General features: G+C 33.2%; 1 protein-coding gene across 2 annotated transcripts; it reads right to left on the reverse strand.

The window, feature by feature from the left end:
• Positions 1–569: 569 nt before the first annotated feature.
• Positions 570–21,703, reverse strand: LOC102800736 (gephyrin-like). 2 transcript variants are annotated; one of them, XM_085495476.1, is made up of 18 exons: positions 21,612–21,703; positions 18,992–19,070; positions 18,566–18,623; positions 17,373–17,465; positions 17,023–17,117; positions 16,818–16,884; positions 16,086–16,184; positions 9,175–9,313; positions 8,493–8,639; positions 8,213–8,305; positions 7,489–7,664; positions 7,257–7,315; positions 6,362–6,515; positions 5,754–5,878; positions 2,016–2,177; positions 1,629–1,693; positions 1,346–1,449; positions 570–917 (listed from the first exon to the last, which is right to left on the reverse strand). In XM_085495476.1, exons 1-18 carry the CDS (start codon positions 21,673–21,675, stop codon positions 687–689), a joined length of 2,010 nt encoding a protein of 669 aa, XP_085351602.1. In that variant the 5' UTR covers positions 21,676–21,703; the 3' UTR covers positions 570–686. The 2 variants fall into 2 exon arrangements, with proteins under 2 accessions (XP_085351602.1, XP_085351598.1); XM_085495472.1 differs by lacking the exons at positions 570–917; positions 1,346–1,449; positions 1,629–1,693; ... (6 more) ...; positions 8,493–8,639; positions 9,175–9,313 and adding exons at positions 10,326–12,211; positions 13,466–14,576.
• Positions 21,704–23,282: the final 1,579 nt, after the last annotated feature.

Raw genomic sequence — 23,282 nt, forward strand, 5'->3', positions numbered from 1 at the left:
CAGTCTAGTATTCCCATGGGATTTGTGAGATACATTACCAAGGATATAATTACAAGATAAATGATTTGCTTCATTGAACACAGACAACAATGCATATTTCCACTGAGATCAGTGACCTTTGAATGTGTATCACCAGTGATCAGTCAAGTAGAAACAGTCAAAATATTTTATCAGATTTTCTCAATATATTTTCATACAGGACATCTGGTGTTCATACTCAGGGAAGACTTTATACTAATGAATAAGGTGACCAAGTTTGATGAAGTTTGGAATATAATTAGTAAAGTTATTGTGCACACAATAACAATTATTAACGACGACGTCGCCGCCGGACAGAAATCTTTCCCTTAATATATCTTTCCCTTCCATCTTTGATGTTACGGGCAAGGTGATTAAAACTGGATCACTACTATTTTTTTTTCTTTGAATAAGAATCTGTTGGCCTAATGGCTAATAGAATGTATTTTAGCATGGGGGGGGGGGGGGGGGGGGGGGGTTAGCACACTGTACACCATATTTGCTTTATTACAAGGACTAAAGCCCTAACAAAAAGAGAAATAAACCAAAAATTGATCATTAAAATATGACTTAATTTGACCAAAGAAATACCTGTCATTTACATAAATGCATTGCTACTACCAGTAATAGAGAAAATATGTTATAGATCAAGCATGGTTGTAATTGTGCTAGACATCACCAATTATATACGCTTCAACAAGAGAGCCTTTTTTCATCTCTGACTTATATTCAGTTCTTGGAGGAAGACACAAGAGTGCATTTGCTGACTTCAGACTTAGTAGACGACTACTCTGTTGACTTCCAGTGCTCAGTGCTGTAGGTATTGGATCATCAACAGAATAGTGTACAACAACACGGTGGAACTCAGGTCTAGGATCTAGTGTCACATCAGTGGACAACTGTAACAGAATTAGTGATTAGCATTAGGTGAATATTCATCAAAGCCTTTCAAACACATTTCACACTGTTTTTATAATGATGTTTACAGCGAAAGGCACAAAGCTGGTTTGCTTATAAACATTTTTATAAAAATTTGTAAATGCTAATCATCAACTCTCATTCAAATTCAAATATTTAATTTGTGATTGGTTTAACAGCTGAACAAAGACATAGCAACTGTAGTCATAGCAATTGTAACCATCCACATATTCAAAATGAACTCATCTCATTAATATTAATTGGAACTAATTATGATATCACAATACAATTTCTGGATTGGCTAATTCAAATTCTAACATCCATTTTGATTTATGGAAATGTATGTTTATAAAATGTTTAAAACGATCCCAGCCTTATGCCCTTCACTGTATTTCCAGTTCTTACATACCTTTGTTTTTATTTTGGTAAGGTGAGGATATTGACTACCCATCATTTTTCTCAAAGATGGAACAACAAACAGATTACAACATACCACAGCTGATACTGGATTACCTAGAAAACATATACACTGACAATTATGTAGGTGGAACAGCTCAGATAGGCATGTATTGGACTAGTACATGTATCAAGAAATTTGCAATGACATTACACACATTAGATACAATACTGCAATAATGAAAGCTGAAGTGATATCATATAATTACAGCAGAAATGTCATCCATTATACTCACCAGGTAAAGCAAAGAACAGCTTTTTTTTACCATTATAATCCAATGATGCAAATGTAGTAGGTTTCCTACAAACACAAACACAATCACAGTTAGGTATTCAGTTTTATTGACATTAGTAAATCCTGACTTTATCTAGTCGATGCATACTGGGCTGATTTCACAATCATTTGCTTGAATACACTAAAGTTAACATTTTTCTGTATTTGTTTTTTACCTTTCCAATCTACCAAAAGTATAAATGAATTATGTTATTCAAAGAATCAACTAATAATCCATATGGCAATGAAGTCAAAGCAGTATTGGGTAATGAGAAATCACATTAGAATTTGATAATATTAATATACATGTAGATGAATTGAACCTTAAAATGCAAAGAAATCAGCTTACCCTGGTTTGAGAAAAACTCTTGCAAAGTGCAGAGTGGCACCAAGTTTGACTTGTAAAACATACTTCAAGAGATCCTTTTCACCCATAGACACACCCCCTGTTGTGATAACAATATCGGCTTTCTCTAAACACCATTGGATTCTCTCAACTAACGACTGTAAACTAAAATGAATAGTTTGACCAACAAATTCACAGTTGCGATTTAACAGGAATATGGGAGAAAACAGAGAAAAAATTATTATATTATCATACGGTAGTTAACCATACTGTACTTGCCAGAGTACAAAAACAAAACTGACATTCAGATTAAACAAACTGGAACATCAATACGAAAGAAACTACCGGCAACCAAGACAGAACAGACAAATTATTTAGATGTGCAAACAAATGGATGTAGATGTACAACAATGAATCATCCAGTGCCATAGCAACAACAATAGTTGATTTATACAACAATGAATCATCCAGTGCCAATGCAACAACAATAGTTGATTTATACAACAATGAATCATCCAGTGCCAATGCAACAACAATAGTTGATTTATACAACAATGAATCATCCAGTGCCAATGCAACAACAATAGTTGATTTATACAACAATGAATCATCCAGTGCCAATGCAACAACAATAGTTGATTTATACAACAATGAATCATCCAGTGCCAATGCAACAACAATAGTTGATTTATACAACAATGAATCGTCCAGTGTCAATGCAACAACAATAGTTGATTTATACAACAATGAATCATCCAGTGCCAATGCAACAACAATAGTTGATTTATACAACAATGAATCATCCAGTGCCAATGCAACAACAATAGTTGATTTATACAACAATGAATCATCCAGTGCCAATGCAACAACAATAGTTGATTTATACAACAATGAATCATCCAGTGTCAATGCAACAACAATAGTTGATTTATACAACAATGAATCATCCAGTGTCAATGCAACAACAATAGTTGATTTATACAACAATGAATCATCCAGTGCCAATGCAACAACAATAGTTGATTTATACAACAATGAATCATCCAGTGCCAATGCAACAACAATAGTTGATTTATACAACAATGAATCATCTAGTGTCAATGCAACAACAATAGTTGATTTATACAACAATGAATCATCCAGTGCCACTGCAACAACAATAGTTGATTTATACAACAATGAATCATCCAGTGCCAATGCAACAACAATAGTTGATTTATACAACAATAAATCATCCAGTGTCAATGCAACAACAATAGTTGATTTATACAACAATGAATCATCCAGTGTCAATGCAACAACAATAGTTGATTTATACAACAATGAATCATCCAGTGTCAATGCAACAACAATAGTTGATTTATACAACAATGAATCATCCAGTGCCAATGCAACAACAATAGTTGATTTATACAACAATAAATCATCCAGTGCCAATGCAACAACAATAGTTGATTTATACAACAATGAATCATCCAGTGCCAATGCAACAACAATAGTTGATTTATACAACAATGAATCATCCAGTGCCAATGCAACAACAATAGTTGATTTATACAACAATGAATCATCCAGTGCCAATGCAACAACAATAGTTGATTTATACAACAATAAATCATCCAGTGTCAATGCAACAACAATAGTTGATTTATACAACAATGAATCATCCAGTGCCAATGCAACAACAATAGTTGATTTATACACATCTTCTCAGGCACATGCTGAAAGGTCAAAATGTACTGTAGTAGTAAGAAAACATGCATGCTAAATCTGGTTTGTTCTTTTGAGAACCTGTCTCGACCCTAGGAAAGACACTATTTGAAAGATTTACTATTATATTCATAACTAAAAGCTAATGCTGAGATTCTGTACTACTTGCTGTAATTCTGCAACTTTCTGTGTGCACTCTTGATATGACTGTTTGTGTTCCAGGGAAGTGTGCTCCATATGCGGGGAATGACACTAGGCATCAACAAGATTTAAAATGAACAAGAAGCATTACAACATGTTAGCATAATTATAATCAAAGAAAGCTTAGAAAGAACTCCTGTGTGCTGAGAGTATTAGAAACACAGTAAAAATTAATTCAAAATTACTTGTATACTTGCGATATTGATGGAAAAGCTGAAAACTTTTTATGCAAATCAGAAAATTAAAATGAACAGAGTGTAAAACTAATAAGGTCTGCGCAGTGTAACAGACCATCTATGTACCAAGTTTCATTGAAATGTGATCAGAACCAAACAATTATGAATTATTATGCTAATTAGGGAATTTATATGGACAGATTTTAACCCAAAACTGATCATATTTGTACACTGTTCTAGAGCATCTATGTACAAAGTTTCATTTAAAGGTGATGATTAGTACTCGAGATAACAATGAAAAAGCTGAAAATTAAATAATTATGCAAATAAGTTATTTGATATGCACATTTATTTACCCCAAAACTAATCAGATCTCTGCATAGTCCTAGAGGATCTATGTACCAAGTTTCATTAAAATGTGATGATTAGTATTTGAGATATACGTGAAAATCCGAAAATTAATTAACTATGCAAATTAGGTGATTAATATGCACAAATATTTATCCCAAAACAATCGATCTCTGCATAACCCTTGAGTATCTATGTACCACGTTTCATTGAAATGTAATGCTCACTACTTAAAATATCAAAAGCTGAAAATTATTTTATTATGCAAATTAGGTAATTAATATGTACTGATTTTCACCCAAAGTTAATCAAAACCTGGCATTAGTTCAGAGCATCTATGAACAAAGTTTCATCAAAATCCAATGACTGGTTCTTTAGATATCAGTGAAACAGTCATGGAACAGCTAAAAATTAGCTAAGTATCATGCAAATTAGGTAATTAATATGCACAGTTTTTTACTCAAAACTAATCAAATCTGCGCATAAGTTCAGAGCATCTATGTACTAAGTTTCATCGAAATTCAATGAGTGGTTCTTTAGATATCAGTGGAACAGTCATGGAACAGCTAAAAATGAGCTAATTATCATGCAAATTAGGTAATTAATTTATGGATTTCTACCAAAACCTAATCAAATCTGCGCATTGGCCCAGAGCATCTATGCATCAAGTTTCATCAAAAACTGATGTATGGTTCTTGAGATATCGGTGGAAAAGACGAACACACACACACACACACACACACACACACACACACACACACACACATACTTGTATTGCAATATGTTCCGAGGACTCCATTGGATTAACTTTTAATATAGTTGAATTAACTTTTAATATAGTTGCGATATGAACTCGATTAAAACGCGTTCCTATATAGGGTTGCGTTTTAATTGGAGTTTAATTAAACTCAATTACAATGCAATACAATGGAGAATTGCATTTTAATTAAGTTTAATTAAACAAGAGTTGAATATCCCGTGACTGAACATAGAAATGTTTGCGAAGCTTAGGTTTAGTATTGGGGTAAGGTATGGTATAATTATATTAATATTAATATAACGTGAACCATACCTTCCCCCGATACTAAACCTAAGCTACGCAAAACGTATTAATAATCGAATTAACTATTAATATAAATTATGTTTTCCGAGGACTATGAAAAAGGTCCTCGGAAGATGTGTATGTCCTCAGAAGTAGCTATATATCTGTATTTTTGTCCTCGCAACATATAGCAATCCAAGTACACACACACACACACACACACACACACACACATACAGACAGGGTAACTGCAATAATATGTACCTATCTCTTGCTATTTCACCGTCCACTGCAGTGAAGCCATGCTGTTTAATCATTGCTAGCAGAGTTGTACGATTACTGTCATATATATGGCCTTCCTGTAATTCTCCAACACTAGGCTCAGCTAACTGAAACATAAAACACAATTAACTGATTTACTGAATACTTTACACTATGTCTTTTATTTTTTTGTTCATTTCTTGGAAAGCATCATCTGTTTTTCAATACCGGTACACTTCCAATGTATTCTGATGATAGCATTTAATTTCTTATTTAAAAAAATAATATGTGCTGAGTTCACATAGGTGTTCAGATTTTCAATATACAGAATTGTTCTGTTTGAAGAGGTGCTCAGTTTACAGAAGGGTTCACTTTACTGAGGTGGTCAGTTTACAGAGAGGTGCAGTATATACAGTATATGTAAATTTACCATTTAAGCAGCTCTATTGTGTGTATACTTATTTCCAGTTTACTGGTATACCAGATCAACTAACAGACTGTTTTGGTATCTAATTTCATACTAGTTTAGACAGGTTTCACCTTGTCTGTGATTTGACACTAAGTTTTAAATAAATAAATGTGACAAAAATAATTATTCCATTAATACTTACCTCATTACCAGTTGACATAACAGCTACAGTTGGTTTACGATACACATCCACTGTTGTCACGCCAACAGATGCCAATAAACCAAGCTCTGAAGGGCCTAATTTGATAAATTTACACAGGATGGTTTGCCCCGCTTCGATATCAACACCTGTGGGTCTAAAGTAAACAAATTATTACACGCAAGTTAGACTTGCTGCTGTACTGTGGTGGAAAGACACAATAAGCTATGATATTTTAAATAAATATGCTATAAGCATATACAATATGAATTATTAAAATTTAGAATCAATATACATCTTACAAATAAAGGTGTTCTTCACAAATACAATAAAAATCTTCACCTGTGTTCTTCAGAGATATCTTACAATGTACATATCAATATCAAAATATGGCAAATATCAGTGCAGTTTGACAACAGGATAGTGACAATGAGCCAAAACAAAGTGTCTAGGACATAAGACTCAAAATTAGTCAGAGACAATGTAATCATGCATTAGTATATACATGATTGATGCTGATTACATTGTTGATATGGCATCTGTTTGATGAAAGATCCTTGTTGATATGAAATTATACCTGCTGTACCTTTGATAGGCTTCCAATTATAGTTTTCTTAAATTGCTAACCAAAACAAAATGTTGAACCGTCGAGCTGAATTGATTTTCACAGTATGTTCTGTTTCATGCTTTATGAATTAATGAATCATACATTTTTTATTATAAAAAATTCATATACTTTCCAGTGTAACATAGATGACTGCAATACAAAATCATTATTTTCTATCCAAAAATAAAGATTGTAATATTATCTTGAGAGAATCAGAAACTCTGTTATTTATTTATTTATTTAAGTATCACAGGAAATTAGGATAACAGATGATCCAGACTAATTAAATACCTGATATCTTGACCTGTTTTGGGCGTTTTTAAAATACGGACTTCAAGTTCAGTGCATCCCTGGAAGACATCAATTGAAATGCACTGATAATACAAGGAATTTTATATTTATATATCACACTGTCAATGCAACACCCATCTTTTCATGTAATTTTTATTGTGAATCAAACTGATGTAATTGAATTGACATTCTGTACAAGAGATGTTTTATTTTTAACAGAATTATAACTTACATCATCTGTGTCTTTGATAAGCTGGGTATCTTCAACTTGAACTACAGCATCAGCACCAGGTGGTAATGGAGCACCAGTAGTAATTCTCATAATGTGACCTGGTTTGACCTCTAAAGATGGCATATCCCCAGCCAGACTATCACTGATTACCTGACGATCACCAATACCATCAGAAGCTGCAATCATTTATACTTTCGATAATTACAAAATTCTGTATATTGCATATATTCCCTCTATAGTGCATATCCTGTACACTTTTTCAACCAGGTTTTTATTCAGACATTTCTTTGCTTGATGTCCGCAAATATGAGTGATTACCGCCAGTGTTTTAGTATCTATCTGAGATAGAAGATTGTGAAGTGAAGATTGATTCTACGCTGGTGATAATCACAAAAATTTGTTCATGTCAATCTGGTAGGATAATACATTTATCACATGCATATTTTAACAGTCTGAAAAAAGGAAACCTGGAGATCAGTATGGAAAATGAAACAAACATATCATTAAGAGTGCCTCACATGCCAATTTTGTTGATGCTAGGGTGTTCTATCTATGCAATTCTGCTCAATTTACTAAGATTTATTTTAATTTCAACCGATTTTTGAAGGGACTGGATAATAATTATAAAATTACACATGAGATTGCCAAAAATAAGTCATTATTACCACAATATGAGACTGTAATACCACAGTATGAGAGTCCAATAGTGTACATGTATTCTTACCAATGACAGCGTAGCCATCCTTGATTGATGCAGGAAATGGTGGTACAGCTACCTTAGCTTTTACATCACAACCAAGTATACAACCTAATGCATCTGATATATAACATCACACAATATAAAAATTATAAAATATGAAACAATGCACTATATATTTTCAAAACACTTTCATTTTGGAGATAAATGAACAAATATATTAATGCGTTGTTTTTTAAAATATTTTTTATGTTGTTTTTCTATAATCATCATGTATAACTAATGTGTCCATAATTTATAAATTTACCTTGACTAGAAATTGATATGATGTCAGATACATGGGTGTTACTCATAACTCTTTCCACTGCATCATCAAATGTGATCATAGGATATGGGGAGTGACGCGGACGACGTGCTATCTTCTCTATATCATGATGCTTTGGTTGTGAGTTACCTGCAAGCAAATGGCGGTGATAATGTGGGCATTTAGTGCTTGTATACACAATACGAATCACAGATATAATAACAGTCTGTTTAGGAATCTAACATACTACAATAAAATTGTCATACAAGTTCAGATTTAAAGATCTGTTATAAATAAATAAATCAAAGTACCATATACTCTCCATTTTGAAAACATACAAGACTCTAATACTTTGAACTTTGACCTCAATGGAATTAACCTCAAATCAACCAGCAACAAATAAATTTTCATTTGATTGGTTGGTTGAACTGACCTCCATTTTTTATTTCTACACATCTAGATAGGGAGCTGAATTAGCAGTAAGAAAACGGACATTTCATGAATATTTTTGTTTATATTTTCCAGATTTTCAGAGATCGAATGTCAATTATGACGTTTAATGTAATGTAAAAGCAACTTTTACCAAATTTAGTCCAAATTTTGTACCGTATTATCAAGTCACTAATAATCCTAGTGGTAATAAACAATGATACAGAGAAGATAAATTGTCACTATAGCAACATACCATTGGTCTCTGCACCATCTTCTCTGACATGGAAATGATGCTTATGGTGATTACAGTCTTCTTTTGCACGGTGGTTACCATGGTGATGGTGATCGGAGGGGCGATGTGGAAGACGATGATGATGTCCGTGACAATCATGCTTCAGGGTCAAACAATATTCGAAAACAAAATAATGTAAATATCAATCAAAATATCCACTACATATTTCAGTTGAAAAGAGCTATATATGGAAGTTGAAATATAAAAACACCTCTATTAGGATCATGTGAAAAATGTTGTGTTTGAAGCATTGTAAATTGTATTATCAGATATATTTTGTTTGTACCTTTTAATGTAAGAAGTATTATGTGTCACATTATTCACAAGATATCCAAGTTTTAGTAAAAAGAAACTGCTTTGCATGATGGGATGCTAGTTAATCTAGATATAAGGCAATTTGTTGGGCTTCCATTAACTAACTACTGATTTTGATGCACACTGGAATTAATTGAATCAGTTGAATGTAAAATATAGGAAAAAAAGGTATATTCGCTGTATTTTATTTTCACTGAATCATTCCGTCAGGGAAAATAGCAAAAATAAGGTATTTTACAGTAGCATATTTTACTAAGAATTTCTAAAAAATTTAAACATAGTGATGCAATGAAAAACTTGTCCTTAATGGGAAATAATGAAGTATTATGGGATAACAAATTACAGATTAGTTTGTGTTAGAGAAAATATTTCTGATTGTTTCACAAAATTGGTACAGAACTAATTAACATTTCATTTTTAAATGCCTGGGTTTTGTAATTGCAGCTTTAATTAATGTCAGAGACAATGAATGATTTAGTGAGACCTGGACTGGTATCATGGTTGATTGATCAATGCACAGTTTCAGTGAATCATTGGGAATTTGTTTGTACACAAGAGATATGATTCTATTAATTCAACGAGAAGTCTGTCAGCTAATATAGCCCCACTATTTGAGATTCACCCTGTGAAAGCAATTTGAACCACAATATGTTAATTTATTCTGACAATGATTATTATACCAAAAGGACTTAGATTGCATTCCATAACTAAGTATCTGTCTAAGCAACATGGGTAGTGAAACTAAAAAGATTTTAATTCCAATTTCCAAACAAATTTTAAATAATTATCAAACTGAATTTTACATATCAGATATTTTTTATTGTCAAATTCAACAGAAAATGTTGAAGGCATGTTATGAACCACAAATGGAATACAAATACAGTAGATATAAAAGTACAAAAATGAGATTACTTGCATTTATTTCCATGTTATCTGTGAAACTGTTTTCTAAAATGTATTCATTTTACAAGATCAAAGATTGCTTTTCAAACTTACTGTCACTGACTAGTTAGTGATCTCACTCACTCAAAGTGAATTTATATTGTAATTCAAACCAATAATTTCATGTATACATGTTATTCAAATTATTGGTACTGAAATTTGAAAGCAACTATATGGTCACCTGACTTGACATTAATATACATCATATCGTGGTGAATCAGAGAAAAGATGTGTGAAAATAAATTAACTCTGTCAAGTCTAAAATAAACTGATTTAAATCTCAAGCTGTTGGCCAATTTTACACTACTTTTAATATTTTACTATGATTATATTTAAGCATTAAATTGGATATCATAGCGAGAATAAAAGTTAATAGCATCTGATAATGTTTGAAACATATTATTGAATCCTGATTATTACACACTGTAGTCAACATGTTCAGCAAAACTACACATTAAACTGTGTAAAACATTCTGTTGAAAATACCCGCAGTCTGTTGTTACAAATCGCATATCAAGTGATCAATAATGCATCTACCAGTATAATAAACACTATGTAAATGGTCATAATACATTAAGTATTAATAATCATTAATTATTTTCCAAGTAGAAACACCCACTCCCCACCAACAAACCAACCACCAATGTAGAAACCTAAAAAGTTCACAGGAGAATGCTTCTAAACTGGTGGAATGTATAAACATGATTTACATTACAGTTACATTTGTAAATGCTACCATTCACGTAATACGCACATAATAAGCACATAATACAGGTATGTTATTTAGAAAATAAAGGAAATGTATCGTTTGTTATTGCAGGATGTGGGATGTATGCAAATAATGGTTAAACTTTGTCAATTTAATTTTATTATTATGTCCAAGTCTTGTCAATGTACAATAAGTGGTGGAGAGCTCTTGTTTCCATTACAATACACACAAATGTTGAGAACCAAGAAACATGAAAGCACCTATAAATGTTCAGTTATGTTTTATGGCACTTAATATGTTTATTTTACAATTGTTGATATCGATTGTACTGGGATACGTGGGTATCTTCCTCACTATCGCTTGATGACATCAACTCAAAGTCTTTTGATTTCTCGATACTCTCCAAAGCCTGCAATGCAGTTATTGGTTGTTTACAAACTTTATTTTGAGTGCTTTTTATTTTTTTATTTCTACTACTACAAAGGGTTACAACAGATTTAACTTTCTTATTGGGTACTGCTATGATATCCACAGTGCCAGTTTTTCTCTTAACCATTGCTGATCTATTCTGATGCATGTTCTGGGTATGACTGATAGCAACACATGATGGATTGAGTGTTACAGTCTGTGGCTGCTGTGGTAGATTTCTTTGGTCATCATTTGCGGTTGTTTTCACCTGCTTCTGTGATTTAGCAGTCCCAGTCTTTTTCTTGAATCTTGACACTAAGAAAGACACTTTCTGTTTTGAGACAGGGAATGGTGATTTACTCACGACTGGATGAGCCTTCAGCGACTCACAGATATCGGCAACCTTTGATTGCTCATTAGTGTAGGACATAATCACGTCTCGCGTGTTTTCATCTAGTTTGAGAGAATGTTTAGGAGGAGGTTGCCATGGAAATGTTGCATCGTCTGGAATGTGATTTCCTGTGATTTTAATCTTCCAGTTGGATAGATCACCAAGGAATATCTTCAATGCCACATGTACTGAACAGTTATGTCTGTCTTGCTTGTGAGCCATTCCTTTACACCCTAAAACACAGCAATGTAAAAACACATCAGTTAATTTAACAAAGAAACGGTACAACATGTCTTTGTATAACCATGTTAAAATACAGCTTGGTACCACACAATACAATGAATGTTATATTACATATTAAAATCTGCTAAGCAATATGTTATACCAATTTTTTCAACTATACTGAGTACTTGGTAAGCTTACAGGTACATGTATTAATTGAATTTTCAGCCTGCCTATAAGTCATTGCACAGTTTATAAATGTTTCCAAAACAAACTGGCAAGTGTCTAGTTATGAACATAATCTGGTATGTTGTTGAAATGAACTCGATATATGGACCTCCAAACCTATGATCCACTATGAATAAAATGGAGAGGCAATTGTTATGGAGCAAATACATGTAATCGTGGCCTTATTACAAATGATATGTAGGAGTAAAGCCACCTGTCTATATAGTGACCACTTTTAGACAGTAGCATGGCATAAAAAGATCACCACCTTTTCAGAAATATTTTTGTAGATTTACATAATGATGATTAACATTCTAGTCAACTAATTCTATGATGATTTTGATCAAATAATTTAAAATAAACGTGTTTTTGTTGCAAAAACACCATCGCATTATTATCCATAAAAAAATATGAAAAACACCTGCCTATAAAGACTACTTCAATGAAGTCCCTTGTATGGTCGTTGTACACATGTATGACTGTAACTACAATAACTACCCTATACCAAGAGTCTTTAGAACAAAAATCTCCCTACCAAGGGTTTCTTTACGCACAGTGATATCATTCTTTAACTCAAATAGTCCATTTTCTGTTCACTGCAAGATTATGCATTACTGTAAAATACTTTATTTCAGCTAGAATTAATTTTCGCTGAAAAGACTTTTTGTATAGAATTTATTTTCACTGATTTTTGATGAGTTAAATGTAAAACATAGGAAAAAAGGTATATTCGTTGGATTTTATTTTCACTGAATCATTCCTTCAGCGAAAATAGCAAAAATTAATTCCAAGCGAAAATGAAGTATTTTACAGTATTCCCCTGTCAAAGTTCGGCCTTTCAATGTGAGCAACGAAATAAAGAAATTCAAGTTCAAAATCAAATTGTTTGATTTTTATGGCAGACTTTTGGCGCACGTCTTTCTCGCAACTCACTCACGCAAGATCTCACAGTTGAATGGAAAAGCATCTATTGTTACATTGTTCGTGCTGTAAAAAGTTAATATTTTACAGTATCAACCAATGAATGTGTGTCTTACCTTCAGTACACTTCCCATAACCATTGCAGGCTCTCTTACAATTCCCATGTCCTGGACACCACAAATACCATGCAACCACGTACTGATCTCTACCGCATTTATTCTTTATTTTCTCAATTTTCTTCTGTCCTTCCTCCGTTGGTACAAACTGGTCATCGTACCGGTTACGCTCAAGGGTCTGTTTGCCACGCTGCCAACTGCCCCGATCGACAGCCCCTTCGTGCCTCTGCACTGAAACCAACTGTCGTTTGACCTCACGTTTGCCACGGTAAAGACTGATGTCTTTCAGTAAATTATGTGTAGTCAGAAACAATTTGAGTAACTGCCCTACCGGTACTGTGTAGAAATCTTTGCAAGACTTCCAGCAGATTTTATTGGACACCTTCGTTTTGTCATTTGTCTTTTTATTAAGACCAGTGTCAGTGTCAGGTTCATTAAATTCAAACACGTCGTCTCCGGCACGTTCCATTTCTTGTAATTCATTACTATGAGGCATTGGTAGCAATACCAATGTTTCCCCTTCTTGCAGTGCATGGTTACTGTTATTCAACTCGTGCAACTCAACATCAGTGTTGTTGTCAACATACTGTCCCAAATTAGAACTGTTGTCAAGTTGATGTCTCAAACTTGGGGCAGTGTCAAGATGCTGTCCCAAATCTGCAGCGGTGTCAAGTTGCTGTCCCAAACCTGTGGCAGTACCAAGTTGCTGTCCCAAATCAGCATTATTGTCAAGCAATTGATCGGTGCCTGTACCACTGTCATTAAAATGTTGTTGGGAGACTTGGTTATGATTACTGAATTCAGTTATTGACACTTTAACAAGAGATCGATTTGTAACGTATAATCCCACCTCACTTGTCGTAGATCCTCTCGTCTCAATGGCATCATCTGTGTGTTGCTGAATCTCTTCAGAGTGTTCGGTCTCATCCCAATCATTCCCATTCGCAGAAGGTTGCTTTCCGTTGGTAGACTTCTCTGAATAAATAGCAATGGGAAACACTCCACGAATTCCCTTCTTCCCAGTGATGGGAGAATCAGTGTTGTCAGACATGGGACTCGCTGCTACGATAACCGGGTCATCTTCAGCTCCTTGTTGTTCACCATCTGTGTTCTGATCAGTAATATAGTGTAACAGTCAGAAAAATCAGAAAGATCATATCTTTCTCACATAAACTCATCCTCATTTTCCAATGTTTAATAAACAAGGGCAGGCTTGTGGCACTTAAGTGAACAAATTTTACTTATACCACACCAGGGTATCAGCAAATGAGCTTTATTACAGTAATAGAGATGACAAAAATCCACTGCAGACATTATATCTGGAAAGTTTGTTGAGGTTAAGGGCATTATTACAATGCTTACACAAGAAGCAAGGAGCATAACATTCTGAATAAGTGTTCTTACAATATATAACACACCTTTACTACAAAATCCAAATTAAAATATAAATCTCTTTACACTGCCTATAGTTTATTATTTAACTACTTATATGAAATCAGTGTTTGATGTGCTCTTTTTAGGGGATCAATACATCTAGAAAGAATATTTTAATATTAACACCATTATGCATGAAAAAAATAATATATTGCTTTTGTCTGAAGTGAAAACAAATTTAAAATATTGTCATCTCCCCTTATTTTGAATGTGCCTTGGATTTGACACCTAGATTTAAAAAATACAAACAAAAGGTAAACATAGAGGTACAAGGTAAGATAAACACATATAGAGACTGGAATAAAACTTACACATGCAAAGTAACTGGGTGAACAAAAGGAAAAAAGGTGAGGATAAACACAATAGAAATTGGAATGACATCATCATCATTTTCCACAATATTTTTTCATACTTGTCAAAGACAGTAACATTTCTCAAAGATTTTAAATTTAATTACATGATTTCTTGTTAGTGTAAATGATGGTAAAGTTCTAATAAGATATCATAAATACAGCACTTCCTAATTAATTGTTGATTCATAGACACTACATGCATTGAGGCAAAGGTAGATAATGCATAGTGGCTTGTAACTAGGGTAACATAATATGATTCCATTGATCACAAGAAATAGTAAGATGAAGACAAATGTCAGTCTTTGAAGGAAATGATTTGGGCTAGTCACATCCATTAATACCACAAACAAGCCATTCTTATGATTATCACTAGACTGTACCCTTTTTCAAATACATTTTGTACAGTGTTTTTAGCACTTCAAAATACTATAACAGGACATTTATCTACATTCACATTCTGCCAATGTATTAAGCATCTCACAACAATCTCTGCTCTACTTAGACTAAGAAGCACACATGTGATGTTAATATAGGAATTCTATTGCTGAAATAATTTGAATGGCAATTTGCATTTCAATCTATCATGGTTGTGAAGGTACCACATCCTTAACTAATATCCATCTTTGATTATCTACACTAAGTATAATAATTCAATAATATGCATGTGTTGATACGTTGGAGGGAGGGGGGGGGGGGTAAGCTGACCACAAGAGGTGACAAACACATTATGGAATGAACATGCAATGGACTATACGTCTCAGTGAATTGACTATACGTTACAGTCTGAATATGCTATTGGATATGAGAATACAACGAATGATTGTTAAACTAACCTGTTGTAAATTGGAATGTACTGCACGTATTCTATCCATCTTCTCATGTAGTAGGTGTATTGCATGAGGTAATGCTGGCAAGATGATCTCGTAACATTCCTGGTGATTATGATTATACAGAATCATTGCTGATATGAGTTGGTAAGCGTAGACATATGGTAGATGAATACGGTAGTGCATAAATGATACCAATGTTTGTCTAAGGAATTACCTGACAACAAATGTTGCTATTCTGGATTGTTAACAATTCCTGCTATTGACATTTTTTTAAACATTTCCAGGCACCAAATTGCCTGTGGAATGCACAGAACATTGGTAATGATTTCAGCCAAAGTATCAGCAGTGTATTGTCAGTAGCATGTCTGTAGTTATTTGGTTGTAGTAATGAAAACAAAGACAGATAAAGAGAAACAAAGAGAGGATTGTCTATCTTACATATTATGAACCTTTTGTATAACTTGCAGGACAATTGCTTGACTGAAAGTGTTAAAAAACTTTGTTTTCATTTTTCAGTATAGTCAAAAAAGCACTAGTGTAATATTGGCTGATAGATAATCCCTTACACAAACATTGGTCGACCTAATGAATAACCATACTCATCTATATCTCAGCTTTTAGATGATATATAGGTTGTTATAGTAGCATGATTAGTAACAAAACATTTTACACTTATTGCTACCTTATAAATAATAAATGTATTTTTTTTTTTTGCAATAGGTTTGTAATTGCTACCTGTGATCCCTTGGTACTGCCAGGAAGATTCACTATAAGACTCTTACCACGTATCCCACACACTGGTCTGCAATACAGACAAACAAAAACTGTATGGTTACCATAATAACTATCAGGTTAGTCAGACTGTTTTCCAGTATTCACATAATAGACTGATAAACTGAAAACAACTTATTTTTTAAGTTCCATTCTTAACTGCATTTACCTTGATAACATAGCCATTGGTGTAATTTTTAGTGATCCCATCAACATAGCAACAGCCATACCAGGGCATTCTTTTTCAATCACAGACTTTGTTGCCTGCAAACATAACAAAATAATACATCACAATTTAGAATAAAATATGTGTTGTAGTCCCTCCCACCAGCTGACAACCACATCCACATCACCTCAGAGAGTTACATGATGAACTTGTCAGTCAAATCTAATGATAGGTGAAAATTCAGGTTCAATACTACTTCATTTTCTACCCAAAATATGCAGCATATCTTTTGACATGATGGTATGGGTGACTGAATGAAAACCAGACTCAAGTTATTACAGCACAAAACCTACCTCAGGCGTGACATCTGTAGGTGCGAATCCAGTGCCACCAGTGGTTATTATCAACCCTATATGTAAACTATCAGACCATTCTATGAGTGTCTCCTACAAATACACAGTATACATGTATTAGTCATTTGCAACATAGGGACAAATCCAGGTAATGCACACTAACACTCACGCAGTTGATACATTTGCCAGAAAGTACCAAAGACAGCAGGATATTTTTGAATATATGATTTGTCTTGGGAGGAGGGAGGTGCTCAGTGTCAAAACCTAGATCCTCCCAAGCCAGACTTAGTAAACTTACATATAACGATTGGCAGACATTCCAAATAACAAGATAATGTCAATGTACAATAAAATTGACATACAATTAATTTTATGTTTTATATCCCATAATTTCTCTGTCATAAGCCCAGGTCTTGTTCTAACAATTTTATTGTAGACAACTAAAATTATTTCATAATAAATATCCATGAAAAAAGTCACAATATGTGTGTAAAAGCACAGGGAGCCCAGCAACTATGATCAACTGTACCGTACACACTCCCTATGAGGGGGGGGGGGGGGGTTATCAGCTGGTATCTAGTATCAGAAATAGACAAGGGATGAAGGCTCCAGCCAGCTCATATTTTTTAAACTGAAAAAAACAGACAAACAAAATGAAAAATAATATGTAGAACCAGTTGAGCAAGGCTAACCGAGTCGTGACCTCGATGTGGTTCGTAACCAGTCTTGTGATTGGTTGTTGACAAAATGCTGAACAGGCCACGCCTCCAACTGTGCCGTGCGTTCGGGCCAACCGGAATTAGGAATTCCTAAATGGAGTCAATTTGTGTAGTTTTCTTGATTTATTTTGCAGATATCGGTAAAATGTAGGTAAGACTTTGGCGAAATTAGAAGGAGCAACTAATATTCTTCAACCTGGTATTTTTTTATTTTTTATAGATTTTATTTTTCATTTTGTTTGTCTGTTTTTTCCAGTTTAAAAAATATGAGCTGGCTGGAGCCTTCATCCCTTGTCTATTTCTTACACTAGATACCCCCCCCCCCCCCCCCCCCCCCCGGCGCTCATAGTGACTGCGTACTACAGTTGATTTTAGTTCCTGGGCTTCCTGTGGTAAAAGTTCACTTAAAAATTATAATTTATTTGATATTTGGTTCGGGAAAATTTTCATCATTTCTAATGCATTTCATATTACCTTTATTTGTCTGACATCATCAGGTACTATGGCTTGAGTTACAATGACCCCATTCAGTCTGAAACACGAACAAATTGAATCGTTTTAATTACTGCAATGTACAAAGCAAGCAGTTGCGTATCAAACATTAACCTGTCTATCAATTAGAAATTACAAAATGTGGTGAATATAACACAATGAAAATACATGTACTGGGGGGTGCTTGTAAAATATATCACCGTTTTCTTCACTTAAATAAATTTAAAACCTAGCGAATTAAATCTGTTAATTGAACTCAATTGAATATTAATTCTTTCACTTTCCACTTGAATTTTGGGAGAGAAATAATTCGAGAATTTTATTATTTTGGTCTGTAAACACAAACAAATGTGGCAAAAATATTTACAAACATATGCTGTCATGGTAACAATAACAAATATAACTTACCCTTCTTTATTTGTGACCAATTTCTTCAAATTGCTTCCACTTTTGTCTTCAGCCTTTCCCTTAGAGCAGCTATCGCTTACTGAATAGACAGAAATATTTGAATTGTATCAAGGGATGGTCCATTTGAAATATTGGGGAGAGATACCTACATGGCAATATTTTCCTGCACACCCTGGCTAATTCTAGCTGAAATGTACACACATAAAAATAGTAAAGCTCCAGATTGTTATAATCCATGCACACCTTACAATTAGCAATTATATACTGTGGAATACTTTATTTTCGCTGGAATTAATTTTCGCTGAAAAGGCTTTTTGGGCGTTTTGTATGGAATTTATTTTCACTGATTTCTGATGAGTCTAATGTGAAATATAGGAAAAAAAGTATATTCGCTGGATTTTATTTTCACGGAATCATCCCTTCAGCGAAAATAAATTCCAAGCAAAAATAAAGTATTCTACAGTACATGGCAAAATTAACATTTTTGTTTCTTATTTCATAGGATGTTAGATGGATCGAAATAACCTTTCAATACATTATTCAAAAATCAAAAGTTAAATTCTATCTTCTTATTGCAGCATTACATAATAATAAATAAAACCGCATTATTTTTCAAATCTCCGAGGACGAGAAGCACAATTTGTTTGCCAATTATCAAAAAAAAAGCAACTCTGGTAAATCATGATGAACGCGCCAATGGTTTGACTTGGTATCCTTATTTAATTAAATTATCATAAACAATTTTGAAATTTTGCAATAGAGCAAGCATGGAGCTAAAAGAAACAGGTGAATGTCAGTTCATTTATAATGTAACTAGTCTGCTAACAAGTTCAATTCAAAATATCAGATGACCCAATTAAAATAAATTTTCCTAAAATTATTAATTTTGTGAAAAAAAAATAATAATAAGGTAATGTAACATAAGAAGCGGGTATGGTGGGTTGGTAATAATAAACAGGTTTCTGGGAACCCTTCACCATACACCCTAGTCAAGAATGAACGCCCTACACATAGTATTAGTATACAGTCAGAAATAGTGGTTTCAAAGATCAGATATATTTAGGGATTGGTCAGTTACTTCAGCCTGGGGGGGGGGGGGTCGGCAGATTCCATTTTGCCAGCTGAAAATCTCAGTTGACTCACCCCCTATCAAATAAAAAAAAGTGGCTGACCCCCCCAACATTATATGTTAAAACATGCTGACCCCCCCCCCCCCCCCCCAAAAAAAACAGAAAAACAAACAAACAAACAACATTAACAGTTTTGGCTCTGACATGATTACAAAATGTATTGTATGTGCATTGAAAATATCATGGTTTGCCATAATTTTGACATCATTTTTAGTGCTTGCATTCAAAAGACCTTAGAAGGGGAGGGGAAGCATAAAGTCAAAAAATGACTACAGAAAAGGCTGAAGGAAGGAGGGAAATCTATGCTGCTAAAGATAGTAAATAAAAGCAAAGCTGTGGAGTACTCACTCAATAAACGCCCTTATAAGATAAGAAAAGAGGATTTGAATCTAGGCGGTTTGAACTCTTTGAAAACTAAGGTGGAATTAAAATATCTTTCATATCTTATAGACCAGGAAAGCTTTACACCCGAAGCACAGTCTGTGCTTATGAAAACAAAGGAAACTTTGATTTTTGCTTAAATTTGTGTTGGATTTTGGTATTTTACAGAGCAAAATATGCAAATAAAAGTTAAAAAAACAAAAAAACTATTTATTTTTTCATCATTTATTTTAATTTATACATCAGCATTTTCCCAAATTTAACTTTTTTGATTTGCTGAACAAAAACTGTCACTGCTCTTTGTACTAATTGCTGTGTTGTCTTTCCGTCTCCTGTTAAAATTGGATAAATCCAGTAAATATCTTATACAATGGTGACTTCAGACTTTAAATAAAATAATCTGATATCAGCAGCACATGGACTTGGGATGTGTTTAAAACTTAACTGTATAATTGGGGTTCTATAGCCGCATTGCATAATCTGTTAGTTATTTGGCAACTTTAACCTCAAAATATTTAGCCTATAACATTTTTTGCATCAACAAATTTATAGGCAATACAGGTAATAGTTATTATTAAGAACACATTTGTACGATTAACTTTTTTATCTTTTGTTAATTTTTAAAAATATATGCATGAGCGCGTGTGTGAATTCTGGAAAACATGGTGACCCCCCCTATTCATGATATCAAAAACAGGGTGACCCCCCCTATTCATGATATCAAAAACAGGGTGACCCCCCCTATTCATGATATCAAAAACAGGGTAACCCCCGGCCCCCTACTGATCCACCGACCCCCCTAGACCGAAGTAACTGACCAATCCCTTAGCTAATTACCCCGGAGAAAATTACAAGGCAGCCGGGTTTCTTGACCGTGAATAAATTAAAAGTTTAGGAATATACACCTATTTGCGGAAAATCTGCCTATCTTTTCAAGCGCCATCTCTCGCATTTTAATGGAGTTCGGCGGGTAGAACTTCAAAAACGGTTCAACTCGTCTCAAAATGCAGTTCGGCATTATTCAGACTTCAAAGTTCGGAACTCGATCATGAACAAGTGTACTACGAAACAGTTAGTATTATCAAAACCGTGAATTCTTAACAAATTACCTGTTAAAATTCCCACTTTAATTCTGTCTTCGTGGTCATTGCAGTCAGAGCTTTGCGACGCCATCTTTTGTGGTAAATGACATCGAAGCTTTTGTCCGAGATTAGGTATCGTGAATACTGCCACCAACGTCATAATGGCAACTTTCGTTCGAAGAATAACCTGACCTGTCTAATGAGTTTAGTTGGTTTCCAAATTGTTACCGCCACGTCATATTCTGGGCAATATTTTGTATGTAATACAATAATTTGTCTCGTTTTTGGGTCGCCTTTTCAGTAATATTGTTATTTGAGTGCGTGTAACTTCAGAAAACATACAAAAAAATGTGACTCGACAAATTCATTAAATTCTTTCCTATGATCGTCTTTTTAAATTCAATTCTCTTAAAAAGATCTTACTTGGTTTTAGTTTATGTTAATTCGCAAACTTTAATTTTCATGCTCCAGCTAGTTTTACGCAACTCTCGCTACTTGTGCTAACATATGTCTTCTACTTGTGTACTGTATGGAGAGTTTCAATAACCTTAACAACCAATATATACGTTCATATGGTCTTTTTAAACACGCCTTACAAATGAATGCTCTTAAATTGTTTTTGTCATGATCACTGTTAGTATTTTTTTTATTAGTACATACATAGTATTATTTATTTATTTATTTATTTATTTATTTATTTATTTATTTATTTATTTATTTATTTGTTTGTTTGTTTGTTTGTTTGTTTATTTATTTATTTATTTATTTATTTATTTATTTATTTATTTATTTATTTATTTATTTATTTATTTATTTATTTATTTATTTATTTATTTATTTATTATTTATTTATTTATTTATTTATTTATTTATTTATTTATTTATTTATTTATATAATATAGCATTATTCATTCACGGTGCTTGATTATGTTAGACAAAAAGTACACAATACACATTTTCAAATGAATATCGACAATTCAGTGATTCCGGTGTATGACATTGCTCACTTTTAAATTAACATTGTCAAGTAACAATGGGCAGAAAGAAGAAAGTAAAGGAACCGAACACGCTGAAACGAATCAGAAATATATTATTTCAAGTATATTCGTTGCATTTATTTATACACTTGCCCGGAAATATAAATGTATTTGTATTGCTCATAATAAAACACACTTTGTATTTTTCACTCATTGTAATAAAGTTTTGATTCATTATTATGAACTCAAATAAATGTTGTCGTACTCTTTCATGTTTTTGACAATTAATATGTTGATAACCATTACCTTGGTTTAAGGTAATTTTTAGATTTTATTTGACTTGCCAATATTCAACAGATTTTCAATCATTATAATTAAATTGTTAACTATAGTTATAAAATTAACGCTTGCAATACAAAATTACACATAAAAATTACAAAAGAATTTAAGAAAATAAATAAATAGTTCCTATGGTAGCTCAGAATATATAATTTAATCAAGACATAAATCAAATTAAAAAAAATGTAAAGTCAAAAATGTCAGCGCCGTTGTTTTACGTTTGAGTGACCATAATTTGGAAGAAGAATGCCCGATGATGAGGTGCACTTTATCATGAATTGAAGTTACTTTAAAAAATAAACTCGAAAACAAATAATATTCATTGAAATTTTAAAAATAATTATATTGCACCGTCGAAGTATATTGAATAGATATTTACATA

The sequence above is a fragment of the Saccoglossus kowalevskii genome, chromosome 2 (genome assembly GCF_978046115.1).
Source record: "Saccoglossus kowalevskii chromosome 2, keSacKowa6.1, whole genome shotgun sequence".
NCBI lineage: Eukaryota > Metazoa > Hemichordata > Enteropneusta > Harrimaniidae > Saccoglossus > Saccoglossus kowalevskii.